This window comes from Bos grunniens, chromosome 21 (assembly GCF_055505025.1).
Source record: "Bos grunniens cultivar Pamir isolate PY7600 chromosome 21, Bosgru_T2T1.0, whole genome shotgun sequence".
NCBI lineage: Eukaryota > Metazoa > Chordata > Mammalia > Artiodactyla > Bovidae > Bos > Bos grunniens.
In genome coordinates, this window is record NC_141185.1 from 54,033,737 (window position 1) to 54,048,828 (window position 15,092).

Sequence of the window (15,092 nt, forward strand, 5' to 3'; positions counted from 1 at the left end):
TCTGCAGACAGGTGCCAGAAAATGGTCTGAGAAGATACGGCAACTGATCAGAACCACGTGAAAGAGCAAGCGTGTGAAGCTGCCGGGACAGAATGCATGAGGCCAAGGGTTCAGCAAGCACACAGAACCTGAGAGGTAGCAAGCAGCTGGCCAGCGCGGCTGAGGCCGATGTGGCTGTGCAGGGAAGGCGACGGGAACGAAGGGAACGTTACGAAACGAGGTCTGAGGGTTCTACATGGTTCAGATCTCACAGAGCTTCGCCGATCATGCAGGAAAAAGAACTGTCTTCCGAGTGGGGTGAGAACACACTGGAAGGAGTAAGCAACCGGGGCGGCGGGGCAGGATTTGAAAAATCAGTGATACTAGTAGCATGGTTACTTGGTGTTAGCAGCTTTGGTCGTGCCAGACTCTTGGTGACTCCAGAGACCACAGTCCGCCAGGCTCCTCAGTCCATGGGATTTCCCAGGCTGGGGCGCGTTGCCATGCCCTCCTCCCGGGGACCTACCAGACCCAGGGCCCAAACCCGAGTCTCCTCCACTGCAGGGAGAGTCTACCGTCTGAGCCTCGAGGGAAGTCTAGTAGTGCAGTATGAGGTGAACAGCGCTGACTTCTAACCTCCACAACAACTCTGACACACAGGCTACTGTGTTCCCATTTTTCCTGTGAGGACAGTGAGGCTCCAGGAATAACTTGCCCCAGTCCACGGTAAGTGAAAAACCCAGAATCTGTACTAATTCAGATCTGATTCCAAAACTTCTGTACCACTTTAGACTATCCACAGTGATACTGACCCCCCAACAATGTCCCATCATGAAGTGAAACGAAGTGTTAGTGTCAGTCGTGTCTGACTCTTTGCGACCCCATGGACTGTAGCCCACCAGGCTCTGCTGTCCATGGGATTCTCCAGGCAAGGATACTGGAGAGAGTAACCATTCCTCCTCCAGGGAGTCTTCCTTATCCAGGGATGGAACCCAGGTCTCCTGCATTGCAGGTGGATTCTTTACCGTCTGAGCCACGAGAAAAGCCCATGTCAAATTATGAGGACACATTCAAATTCTGAAAATTCTAAGTCCACTATAATACTTACCAGAAGCTAGTCGGATGTCGGGTATAGTAGGGGTTTCCCTCATAGCTCAGTGGGTAAAGGATCCTCCTGCAACACAGGAGACCCAGGTTCAATCCCTGGGTTGGGAAGATCCCCTGGAGAAGGAAATGGCAACCTACTCTAGTATTCTTGCCTGGGAAATCCAAAGACAGAGGAGTCTGGCAGGCTACACAGTCTATGTGGTCCCAAGAGTCAGATACAACTTAGCGACTAAATCACCACAGTCGGGTATAGTAGGCTTTCTGTCAAAATTTTTATAATATCCATAGCAAGTTTTCAACTGTAGAAAAGCATGGAGAATCCATGGCTGGATCCAAACCTCAAGGTCTGTGTACGTGGTACAACAAAATTCAGTGAGCCCAGAATGAACTTCGGCTAATATGCCAGCGTTCCAGCTGTTACACAACAGTCAACCACCAATCAACCTCGCCTTCTCACCCCGTGTGTCGCAACTCACAAACAAAGTTCAGTTTGACGCTAACACACATGTAAAACCCTGTAAATCAACTGCAGAGAAAAACATTTTTCCGGTACTAACAACACGAGTCATTTGGGGAGGAAGCTCAAAGATACTTGCTGAGATACAGCAAAAGGCCCCATCAAATGGCAGAGCATGAACAATGAAGGTCAGCAGTGCACCCATCTGGAAGATGATACTCACTCTCGGCTGCCCACGCACCACGAGTACCGCAAGCCCATCCTATTTGGGTCCTGGCTTTAAGAGCAGAGGAGGAACGGCCGGGTCGGGCCTCCTCAAAGGCGTGTTTTGCTGAGTCTACTTCTGACAGGAAGTGCAGCACCTAGTTCCTTATTTGAGGGTTACTGCAATATCTTCCATGAAACCACATCACCCTCACAGTGCCAGACCTCAAGGAGTCCTACGGCGTCAACCACAGCTCCACGGAGATGGAGCGAGAGAAGACAAGCGCCAGCAGAGGGGAGGCGGGAGGGGGAGGGCGAGCACTGATCCATCTTAAACTGAACAGAAAGCTACTACCTTAGGTGTTAACAACACACCGCTGGACAACTTATGCTTCACACACATGTGCAGATTCTCTAGGAATCTTAGCACTGATATTCCTTCCTTTTTGACACAGTACAGCCACCTGCCCGTAATGACCAGAATGGGAACAGCACAAAAGAAGAAGAGCCCATCATTTGAACAACTACTCTGTATCAACAATTTGGCTCAGATTCTATGCTGATGAATAATTTAAAACACAAGTTTTATAATGCAATGGTTAGAACATGAGTTGGAAAGTCTGACAGACGTGGTTTGACTCCCTACTCAGACTACCAGCTGTGGGATCTTGGGCTAGTCACGCTTCAATTTCTCAGCAGCTCAATTTCCCCATCTGTAGAGTGGGAATATTAGGTTTGCTGTGAGATCAAACGACCTTGACTGTGAAGTGTTACCAGCATAGCATCTGGTTCTCCCACTGTGACTCCATGGGACGCCACGGGTGGTGTGACTCTAATGAGCAAACCAGAAGGCAGTTTCTGAGTATTAGACATTTAAAAGAAAAAAGCAGGGAGACCCTGCTTGTGGGGTAACGGTCAGGCAGCCACCCCTAAACCACTTCACCGCTAGAAGAAAACAGGACTCTCGGCTCCCTGCTGTTTCACGAGATAGCATTACAGTTGTGCAGTGAACCTGACTAGGAAAAGATGTGTTAGAAGCTGGGTGCTGGTGCGGAGAGGTGTCACATTCACATTAAGCTGAGTGCTCGACTCACTGCTGGTGGATCTTCGTTCCTAGCTCTCCAAATAAAGCGACGGGCTGAGTTCCTGAGAACTGCACAGGCATGCTCTCGCTTAATCTGAACAGACCTATGAGATACACGCTGTGACTTCCTATGTTACAGATGAGGAAAACAGGTTCACAGATGACAAACAACAGGGATGCATTCAAGTTCTGCTTTGCTATTTTTTAAGGCCAAACAGCTGAATGCCTACCCAACATGTATGTGATTAACGATCAAGTACATAAAGTGCACATCTCCTTATACACTCTTGCCGCAAAAATTCTAATAACCAATTAGAGCATACATGTGTTTACTGTTAAGAGTAAAACACTATAATAATCAGTGATCGTGGAAACTGTTAATGCCACTATGCACTACACAACAGTGTTTCAGATGGTTAGAGACACAGCTTGACAGTTAATATGAATATTAAAAGAGTGCTCTGGCTACATAACTTTATGAAGATCATCTTACCTTTTCTGAGCCACTACTGTTTACACAAAGATAAATGATACAAGGAAGAATTATCTTCAGTTCAGTTCAGTCACTCAGTCATGTCCAACTCTTTGCGACCCCATGAACCACAGCACGCCAGGCCTCCCTGTCCATCACCAACTCCCCGAATTCACTCAAACTCATGTACATCGAGTTGGTGATGCCATCCAGCCATGTCATCCCCTTCTCCTCCTGCCCCCAACCCTTCCCAGCATCAGGGTCTTTTCTAATGAATCAACTCTTCGCATGAGGTGGCCAAAGTACTGGAGTTTCAGCCTCAGCATCAGTCCTTCCAATGAACACCCAGGACTAATCTCCTTTAGAATGGACTGGTTGGATCTCCTTGCAGTCCAAGGGACTCTCAAGAGTCTCCTCCAACACCACAGCTCAAAACCATCAATTGTTCAGCACTCAGCTTTCTTCGCAGTCCAACTCTCACATCCATATATGACCACTGGAAAAACCATAGCCTTGTCTAGATGGACCTTTGTTGGCAAGGTAATGTCTCTGCTTTTCAATATGCTATCTAGGTTGGTCATAACTTTCCTTCCAAGGAGTAAGTGTCTTTTAATTTCATGGCTGCAATCACCATCTGCAGTGATTTTGGAGCTCCCAAAAATAAAGTCTGACACTGTTTCCCCATCTATTTCCCATGAAGTCATGGGACCAGATGCCATGATCTTAGTTTTCTGAATGTTGAGCTTTAAGCTAACTTTTTCACTCTCCTCTTTCACCTTCATCAAGAGGCTTTTGAGTTCCTCTTCACTTTCTGCTATAAGGGTGGTGTCATCTGCATATCTGAGGTTACTGATATTTCTCCCGGCAATCTTGATTCCAGCTTGTGCTTCTTCCAGCCCAGCGTTTCTCATGATGTACTCTGCATATAAGTTAAATAAGCAGGGTGACATATTCCTTTTCCTATTTGGAACCAGTCTGTTGTTCCATGTCCAGTTCTAACTGTTGCTTCCTGACCTGCATATAGGTTTCTCAAGAGGCAGGTCAGGTGGTCTGGTTTCCCCATCTCTTTCAGAATTATGTTAGGATATATAAAAACTCTAATTCTGATTAACTGTTTGCTAACTTGTTCATAACACCAAATAAACATTCACTAGAATAAATGCTTTAAGTTGCACATCTCTCATTCCATTTAAGCCATGTGCCTTTCAAGGAAGATTCTATTTGTAAATGATTCATGTCTTAGACAAAATAAAAGCTGAAAAGTCAACATTGCCACCTCCAAATTTTACAAAGAGGAGACATGCCAAAACCATGTACAGCCACTATGACAAATTATCCTCAATCCAGATATAAATGTATAAAGAAATAACAGGAAAAAATGAGGTACCTCAAATACATTTTGCTAACCAAGTGTCAAAACAACAGAGTTTATTAACAATACTTCAAGGACATCACAATACACACCTATGCCTCTGCATCTGCAGGAGTTGGTTCCAAGACCCCCCACCTATACCTATATCCGGGGATGCTCAAGCCCTTTATAAACGGTGCATAAAGTGTGTATGGACAATAAAACCGTTGAGCAAAACCTTGCCAAAATGACTTTTCTAATGCTAACCAAGTTCAGCAGCTCAAGAACCTTTGAAAATCACTAAATCAAGAATCCTAGGTACAAAATTCCTCTTAGAAAACATGCTCTGGAAGAACTCTCCTGAATTATAATTTTCTAACACCTACCTGTTTAGGGCCACTGGTGTGTGAACAGAAAGTGAGTATGCTGTTAAGGAATCAAGAGCAATGCAGATAGAAGCTGGTGATGCTGAGAAATTACTGCTTTTCCACTATAAGACTTTTAAAACCATTAAACGTTAGTAAACACATAGAATCACTTTTTAGACTGTTTCATGTTTATTCGTGTACAAGACAACTTTATTCTACACTAGTGGTAGTCAGCTTTGGCCAAATACTGATTTTAGCCACATAGGTTTATTCAACATTCCTTATTTTCTTTGCTTAAAAATAATTTCCATTTCTGTTAATAATAAATGCAGGTAAGATGGTCAAGTCATTCTTTGTACTGGTATGCCTTTAAGGAAATTTCAAAATTCATCAGATGAAACTAATGTGTAATATACTAAAGGTGTGTGCTCCTTAGAGGGTAGAGAGTGCCAGCGGATCCTCATTTCCTCACACCCATCAGGCCCTAAGCTCTGGGTCCGTGTTTTCTTCCACCTGGGTCTGTAGTCAAGTCAGAAATACTTTCAATGTCACGTGCTGTTGGCCACAGAAACTTTGTCACCACTAATTAAGCTGTGTAAATTCGTAATTCTTTGAAGAAAACCTCTGAGGTGTAAATGTTACACCAAGAATAAACACAGGCTGGGACTGTCTGCATGCATACTGCAGTGGGGAAAAGAAGTGCACAGTAGGAGTCACGAGACACGTGGAATGGCTCTGTTGCTCCAACCAACTAGCAGGACCCACTCACCTTCTTAGAAAGACCCAGGCAGTACAAGAGACCATGGGTTTTAGCTCAGATTTCCCATCGGGTTCAAAGTACTGCCCCATTACTTGCCAGCGACAGTGATCACCTGCGACCTGAGGACAACGTGCCCACCCCCAAAGGGTTTGGGAGAGGACAAATATATGAGAATTTACCCAAAATGCCTGACACAAATATAATAAATGGTAACCAGTGTAATTGTTACATAAATACAAACATTATCCTCAGAAAGTTCATTTTGCAATTTGCCAGCAGGTTGCCAGATAAGGAAATCCTGAGATTAGTAGCTGAATGGCTTTTTAAAAAAGAAAACAGTGAAATGTCAAAATTCTTAAAATGCTTCAGGTTAGAAATTTACCAAAAAAAGGAAGGGGTGTTACTGAAAACCAAATCTATGATTCATTAGTTTGGTTAAAAGTCTGACAATGTTACCAAAAACACCTCCTCACAAAATTGTATTAAGAGTTTTAAAACAACCAATACACAAGCTTGTGAATAATGCCAATTTACTAACCACATGGCCTTGGGCAAACTAGCCTTTCTGGGTCTGTCTTCTCATCTGTAGAAAAAATACTGATACTACCTGTATTAACTCTATCTTAGACACTTGCTAAGAGGTTTTAAGTAAGAACACAGTGTAAAGCATCAACGCAGCAGGGATTCAACACTCAGTTACTGCTACCAGCCTAGTTTCCACTCAATTCCACCACCCTATCTTGACCAAAACACAAAGGAGCCCCAGGAGACACAATGAGAAAAGAGGATGAGGGAATGGATACACGGAGGGAGGGAGGGAGGGATGGACAGACAAACATATGGCTGGACTGGACTTGGGCCAGCGAAATGTAAAGTTAAAAAATCGTTTGCTCTGTCCATCATTTTGAATGTAAGTTTGTGCATCTGTTTCATCCTTTCTCCTCCTAAGCAAAAGCAAAGCCTACACACTTGTTTTGCAGCTGATAGGCTACCAAAGACCCACTTGCCAAGCACTTGAAGAGGACCCTGAAAAGGCAACCACTGTGTTCACAGGACGTCCTGCTCAACAGGACTGCGTCCCATTGGGAAACGTGTACACTTGAGTGCCAGTTAATCTACCACCTGACCCTGAACTCGGGTTTCAAGAGCAAAGGTGTCAGAAGATGGGTGTGGGCACCCCATCCCCAGACTCTCAGAGCGGGGTCACCGCTGCGGACGCTGCAGCATGAACCACCCGCTGAGGGCCTCGGTCTGCCAGGCCGGGTCTCTGCCCTGCACACGCAGTTGTGCCACCCCCGCCGGGCACACTGGACTTGCACCTGGTGTGCAGCCTCGTGGCGCTGGGCCGCTCACTTCACCTCTCTGGCCTCAGTTCCCCCGATTATAAAACGGGGACAACAATACCTACCCTACCCACTCATTAGGCTGTTGGGAGAATTGAAATGCAAAACGGTAGCCTAAGGGTAACCAAAAAATAGATTTAAAACCATATGATGGGAAATATAAACGTTAGGTTATTTTAGTGAGGATCTTGCTCTGCTCGGGAATGTAGGGGCTGGGACTAAACGGAAAGCTGGTTGTCCCTGAGTGAGTGATGCTCACCCAGCATCCCAGGGGCCCTTCCCAAGTCTCCCTCCTCCTGTCAAATCTGCACTGAGGGAAGTATGGGACCCTGGCAATTCCACACTGTGTGTGTACCAGGAGCTCCACCGTTTCTATACAGCCTTGGGCCAGTTACTTCAATTCTCTGAGCCTCTATATTTCATCTATAAAACAGATAAAACCTATTTCACAAGGCTGTAATAAGGTTAAAATGAAGTATGACCTGCAACGTACCAACTGTGATTTCTAGGGCACTGCAGGCATTCAACAAATACAGATTTGTTGAACTGATACGGAAAAGGAGGTGAAGTACTGTTAGGACAAATACTTTCAAACTCATTCTTTGGGCAAATAAAATATTTCAGCACTTTTATGTCAACACTGGGGAGTGGAAATTCCTCAAAGAAATAACTCTTCCTGTAAGGGTGATGGCGCTTATCCATCTAGCTCAACAGCCCGGAGGCGCCGACATCACTGTATGCATCAGAGCCACGCTCATCTTTTAAAGTGGTATCTGATACACTGGGAAATAATTTCAGACTCTTATCAAACAGCAGTGTTCAAATGCTGCCTTAAAAGACGTCCAACATTTTGGGCATATTTTTCTTAATATATGAAGGAAAGGACAATTACGGAAGGAAAGGGAAAATAAGAAAAGGGTAGATGACATCTGTGTCAGCCACTGTGCTGTGCCCCGCTCCCTGAAACGCTATGCATTCTTTTCTCAAAGCAACTACCTGAAGACGGTCCCTCTTACTCTTCCCATGCCATAAACAAGGCACTGAGACACTACTTGAGTGGATCACCCAGCATCACGCAGCTCTAGCTCTACACAGGCAGAGCCTGGACTCAAAACCAGACTGCCCCGCTACAACACTCCCGACCTCTCTACAGACTGTAATTCACAGACAACTATAATTAACATTACAAAAAGGACAGTGTAGGCAGATCAATCAACGGGAAGGTGAGCTTCACTGATCAGTGAAAATCATTTCCATGATTTTATGACTACACGGGACACTTTCATCCAGAGTCCCTTTGACTTTAATAAGGCATCTGCACAAATCTCACTTGGTTCTAACAACCTGTAGTGTAGACAGACGAGATATTATCCATAAGGGAGGAGAAACATGAGACTCAAGTGGGAGAGTGACTTTTTCTGAGTCACTTGTGCACTAACTGGGGGAACGCAGATACTAACTTTTTCATCCCTAAGCAATCCCACCATACTACACTGTCTCTCTTCAAGCTGATATATAGTTATAGCCCCTTTATGTGTTCCCCAAAACCACCATAAACTGTGTGATCAATAAACCCCGATTTCTGCCACTGTACACGCCCAGCCCTCAGCCATCATTCTAGGAAGTAGATATTACTGAAGCTCAGAGAGGAAAAGTGACTTCATGGGTCCAAAGTACCACGGCTAAAAATGGCAGAGCCAAAACACAGACTTAGACCTGACCCCAAAGTTTGCACACTTTGCCTTTACCATGAATTGCCCCTGGGTCTCAGCTCTAACGAGTGACCCAGGTCCGAAGGTTGCTTATTTGTCACTAAATGAACGAGACATCAGGTAGCTCCCAGCTGTAACATGCTCCTGTTAGACAATGCCGATGCAACGTTTCTCTAACGCCGTCATTCCCGAGCATCCTAACCTAAGAGCCTGAAGACCTGGGCTGTCTCCCCGCTCTGCCCATCACTGAGGAACCTTGGGCGGGGTGTGCAACTAGCTCCTCCATACGTGGGAGAGGATTGTGCACCCACCTAAAGAAGTCCGTGCAGACGTGCAGGCTCCTCTTCCAGGAGTAAGATTTCTCAGGCAAAACTGGTAACATTTTATATAAGGTGAATTTTCAGATTACAAATGCATCCATATTCACAATGTAGATCAAAATATGAAGACGTGTGCTCAATTGTGTCCAACCCTTGTGACCTCATGGACCATAGCCCACCAGGCTCCTCTGCCCATGGAGTTTTCTAGCCAAGAATACTGCAGTGGGGTGCCATTTCCTATTCCAGGGGATCTTCCCAACCCAGGGACTGAACCCACATCTCCTGTATCTCCTGCATTGGCCAGCGGGTTCTTCACAACCAAGCCACCTGAGAAGCCCTAGTCAAAATAAAAACTAAAGCAAAAGAGCTGTAAGTCAACAAAAGTTCTCTCTTCCCTGTCACTGAACAAAGTGAAAATTAATAGCTACAGGTTACAGAAAAGGGGAACTCCCCAAAATGTCCTAAACAGAGGTTCCCTATAGACATGAGTCTTACTTAAGAGAAAGCTTTTAACCCGAAGCACATTTGACATAGAAATGACTCAAGTCATTCCAAACAGATTATGGAAATAAGCCTTAGGGACACAAATGCAGAAAGAACTTGGACCCAGATCAGCACAGCACCCTTCAGTTCCCCGCCCAAAACACTCGGTATAAGCAGCAAAGAATCAAAACAACAGACTTCTCTTGGGAGAGGTATAAAGGGACTGAAATGAACATGATGTTTCAGCTAAGGCTAAACTGTAAACAGTTACAATTAATATAAAATGGATACAAACGATACTTCAACTTCATATTAACTGAATGGGAGGGTAAGAGACAGGCCTAAGTGAGAATCTACAATTTGAAAGGGAGAAGGAGTAAGCATACCCAAGTCTAAAGATTTTAGTGAACTACTAACAAAGATAACCATCACACAGTGCAGCAATTCTTAACTTCCCACAAATCTCACTGCGAATTTCACAAATGAACTCTATTCAGAAACACACACGCATAAACTGCTGTTAATTTCAAAGGCTGTGGATCCCAGGAAGTCTCTTCTTGGGTTCTCCGAATCTTAGCGGGGAGCCCAGCCACTCTGGCCAGCCTCCCAGGAGATGCGGCTTCTGTTTCTGGCTCAGCCACCTTGTCATTCTCATCCCCTCACTCTGCCACTCTGGATCTCAGCTTCCTCATCTGCTAAAGATGATCTCATCTCTCCTGACTCTTTATGCTGGAAATTCTAGAAGAGTCTACTGACATCACAGGAAGAGTGAGGGATGTAGAAAAATCATCTCCTGATCATTTCTTAAATTGCTAACTATGACTCTTGAGACTCTTGAGAGTCCCTTGGACTGCAAGGAGATCCAAACCAGTCCATCCTAAAGGAAATCAACCCTGAATATTCATTGGAAGGACTGATGCTGAAGCTAAAGCTCCAATACTTTGGCCACCTGCCGTGAAAAGCTGACTCATTGAAAAGACCCTGATGCTCGGGAAGATTGAAGGTGGCAGGAGAAGGGGATGACAGAGAATGAGATGGTTGGATGGCATCACTGACTCAATGGACATGAATTTGAGCAAACTCTGGGAGATAGTGAAGGACAGGGAAGCCTGGTGTGCTACAGTCCATGGGTTGCAAAGAGTGGGACACGACTTAGCGACTGAACAACAATTAGGACTTGGCACTTTTTCTAGGCTGCAGAACAGTAACAGCCAGAAGAATCTCAGTTCAGAGCTAGATCTGTGACAAGGTGCCCCTACGGCCCTGCTGTAGCCCTGCTGTACTGCCCTACTGTGGACGAGACTTCTCAAGCTGGCTTTCCCTTACCTACTCCCTTTCGAAAGGAGCGAAGCGGCTGTCTCACATGTAGCAGAGGTGGCAGTATAAAGCAAAGCAAAGTCTCTCCTCCAAAAACACACACTCTAGTTTCCTTAAAGCTGTGCTGCAAGAATGGTCTTGTGACATCCTCTCCCGGCATATAAAGAAGCTGTTGTAATCATTCTATTTCCCCATCTGGATGGCAATCCGTAACCAACTCTGCTTCCCAGCAAAACCTCTGTGCTCTAAGACTAAATCTGGAGAAAACTGCACTTGAACTTCACCGCAGTAATATGGAGTTGATGGTCTCAACTTCTGGGACGAGGCTTGTCTTCTGGAGGCCGTGAGGCAGACAAGCAGAAGGAATCCAGTCATAGCCAGATGGGAAGTGCGAGGGAACGGAACGCGCTGCCCTCTGGAATACTGTCCAGGGAGAGCTCAAATATCCACAGCTCATCTGACATGAGGTGTGCCCCCTCCTGCTGTCACTGGATCGGAGGCACCCATCAGAAAGCTTTCCGCAAGGAACCTCCTGTTTGGAGTGACTGGGGACGTTCTAACCATGGGGCAGGTAAAGAAAAACAAACAACCCCCCACCCCCATTTGTATAACAGGAAGTTACATTACATTGAGATCTCCTCTGGGCCCTTCCAGACTACCCCCCACCACGTACACACACAGTTTAGAATAATAAAAAATAAAAGGCAACTAAATCGAACCTAACATGGATAAAATACCTGAGAATTTGCAAAGACTGACTTAATTTCAAGGGTCCCTTGATTGCTAAAGAACACAGATCCAATGGGATTGATTCTTGCTCATGCGGTAGAAAAGATGGTGATGATCATAAAGCAGTAAAGAATACATTAAATAAGAGAAATTATAGTTGACATTTTCTGTCTTTTATAAGTACTCCAAAGAAAAGCACTGGCTGGGGAGAATGGATACATGTATATGGATGGCTGAGTCCCTTCACTGTTCATCTGAAACTCATCACAACTGTTTTTGTGGATACCCCAATACCAAATAAGAAGTTAAAAAAAAAAAGTGTTGGCTGTCCTAATGCATTTATTTTTCTATTTACTCAAGAAAAAAGGAAGACGAACTCTTTGAATGTTTTGACGAACGGCCTTCCTTCCAAACACTCTCTGAAGAGTCAGAATGTGTAACAACTGGACTCACAAACACACAGGCAGGATTTCCGACAGCACGTTTCCAGGACAACTCGGTTGCTTTTTACTGCTCCTTGTATGAAGAGACCACTGCTCTCAATTTTATTTATAGAAATTACATTCAAACCAAAACTTAGTGGTTCAGCATACTTTCTATATGCAATTATTACAAGTACTTGCTTCGAGTTAACTCTTTCAAGAATTAAAGACATATCAGGGGGGAAAAAAATATATGGCACAGAAAGTCTGTTCCCTCTTGGACTAAGCTGGGGAAACTGGATGCCCTGGATCATAAAGTGCTACCCCTACAGACCAGACTTATTCTGAGTTTTCAGTAAAATTTAAGAGGCAAGAAACAGTGAGGGCAGAGAAAGCTGAGGAAAGGCAAGAAAAGGGAAGGTGACTTACGTGTGTTCCTCTCAGACAATGAAGTGCTGAGCAGGAGCAAGCTTACCGACCTCCAGTGAAAGGCAAGGCACAGAGCTGAGGGTTTACTTCCCAGCTAAGGCTGGAGATGCCACGTGGGCGGGGTTACTGTGAATGCGGGGGTGGGGCCGGCCCAGAAGGAGGAAATGGGAGAAGGCGCACTTACTCGGTCAAGAGCCTGTGCAGCTTGTGATAGCCCCGCTCCAAGGCCAGGCTCACAGGTGTCGCTCCTTCCTGATTGTGGATGCTCAGAGCTCCGCGGCCACCTGGCTTCTGCAGCAGGAACCACGTCAACCTCAGCAGCCCCAGCCGCACGGCGAAATGCATCAACGTCTCTCGGGGGCCACCATCTGCAGACAGCGGACAAGACGAAGATCAGAGAGGAGAACATGAAAACCCAGAGCAAAAGAAGAAAAGGATGGTTCAGGTCAATGCCACTGCCTCCAAGCCCCTGAGAGCATACCACTAAGCCTCAACATATAGCATGAACAATTTTACCGTGGCAGAGTATAATCATCTCTCAAAGACAAAAACGAAGCTAGGAAAAAAGGATGAGAGGCCAAATCTCCTATAGGAGACAGTCCTACAAAAGAGGAACCATTTCTATATTCTGATTTAATGCAGACGTTAAGGGTGACTGCACACATATGGGAGGGGAGGGAGGGAGGAAGACAGACAGAAAAAATTTAAGAAGTGAATGCAGCCTCGCTACATGGGGATCAGGATCCAAGGGGAATAGCTGTTGGGGCTTAGATGGGTGTATCAAAAAGTATAATTACTTAAAAAAAAAAAATCACCCAGAGAGGAGTTGGCTAGTTAAACACTAAAAACAGGTTCTGCTTGTTAAGTACACACAGGTCTTTTTATTCTCCCACATGAAGGGCAAATCAAATTGCTGGCAGTGGCAGCTATTTTTGTTGTTTGTTTAAGAAAGAAATGCATCTTCTGGCATAATAAGAAAGACCAATTCCAAGAGGATAGGCTAACAATCTCAGAAGGAAAACTACGTGCCTGTTTCACCTGAAGCGAAGGCCCCTTCTTGGTACAGAGTCACTCTGAAAGTGGCAGAGTGAGGAAGGCTTTGGAGTCAGCAAACCTGGGTTCCCATCTGGCATTTACTGTCCGTGTGACTGGACACAACCTGTTTCAGCTCTCGGAGCTCTCCTCCCTGCCTCCCTGGAGTGGGGTGCCACCACCTCTGCTCCCACAGCCGCAGTAACAGCTCAGAGGAATGGGCGAGGCGCTTGTCAGGTGAAGGCTGCGGCGGGTGTTCAGTGAATGTTGCGTTCCTGCCCTTCCCCGCTCTCTGCTCTGTCCCTCCTGACCTCCAATCACAATCCAGGTTCGCTGGCAACACTCTCTGCACCTCATCCGACTTGGAATGATGAGGCTGGGCTTATCTGACCCCAGGGAGTACCACTCAGAATGGGAATGGTGCCCTGGGGTTGTGCCTGCTTTTGCCCCCTCAGCTGCGCTACCATCTCTCATTCTCCAAAGCTTCCCGGAGGTCTCGACCTACCCCACCAGGCACGCTCACCCTTCTTGGACCCCAGTGTTTTCCCCTTACATTTAAGTCCCTGATGCTTCAGATGTGAGCAGTAGGGTAAGAATAAATGCATCGCAACCCTGCAACTGTATATGAACTGCACTGTCTTCTAACGTCACACATGCCTTAGTCTAGTCTCATTGCCAGGTTAAGTTTCCTGGGAGGCAAAAACCATCTTTCATATTTTACACTGTCCTTACAGAACTCAGCATACTAAATGGTTTATATGATGGGTGACAGAGGCATAAGGCTGGAAAGACATCAACACTACGGAAGGAACCAGTGCACGTGTGGGTGCCAATGTGAATAAGCAACTCAGAGCAGGTGGCCAGGCCAGAAGAAAGGACGGAAAGAATTTTCAGAAAAGATCAAGTATCACCACGTGACTTGTGCCTTGTGCTTGTTTGCAAGCACTCTGACACCCTTACAAATACAAAAAAGTGAGTAAGGCACTGCCAGGGAACTCGATGATTTTTTACAGACTGGTTAATCCGGCCTCACTAGATGGCACCTCCTTAAAGCAGTTCCTCTGCACCCCCAGTCTTTCTCATCCCTCATGTGCTCTGAGTCAGCTCAGCCTTCAAAAGGCAGAGTTCCAATAACAAGACAATACACCTGCTTGAAGCTGGCATCCCGATTCCGGCACCCGGGGGGACCCCAAATCTCATCCTACAGTCCTTAGGAGCAGGTGCCACGTCTGCTTTTAGGCCGCCCCCTCTTTGCAGTCAACAGGTAATAAGAATAGTAATATCTGGTGAAGGCTGCTCAATGCCATGCACTGGGCTAGGTGCTTTGTATTCACTCTTTCCATTCTCACAATAACCCTATAAGGCCTCGTTATCCTCTTTCCGCGGATGAAGACAGGTTAATAACTGCCCACAGCAAAAATCAGCAAGATCTGAAGATGCTTCTGTCTTGAGTCTAGAAACCGATCCCTCTCCGTTACTCTATCCCATCTCTTTTTGTTAAAAAAAAAAAAAAAGAAAAAAAA

General features: G+C 45.6%; 1 protein-coding gene across 35 annotated transcripts in view; it reads right to left on the reverse strand.

Moving 5' to 3' along the window:
- AKAP13 (A-kinase anchoring protein 13) overlaps window positions 1-15,092 on the reverse strand; it is a 322,778-nt gene that overhangs the window by 165,777 nt on the left and 141,909 nt on the right. For 32 of the 35 annotated variants that reach the window (XM_086364736.1, XM_086364735.1, XM_086364733.1 and 29 more), the window contains one exon: window positions 12,722-12,905. In XM_086364736.1, the coding sequence (XP_086220862.1) occupies window positions 12,722-12,905 (184 nt within the window). Of the gene's footprint in view, window positions 1-1,766; window positions 1,839-12,537; window positions 12,649-12,721; window positions 12,906-15,092 lie in introns of those variants that run through there. The other 3 variants (XM_086364746.1, XM_086364745.1, XM_086364744.1) reach the window with 2 other exon arrangements.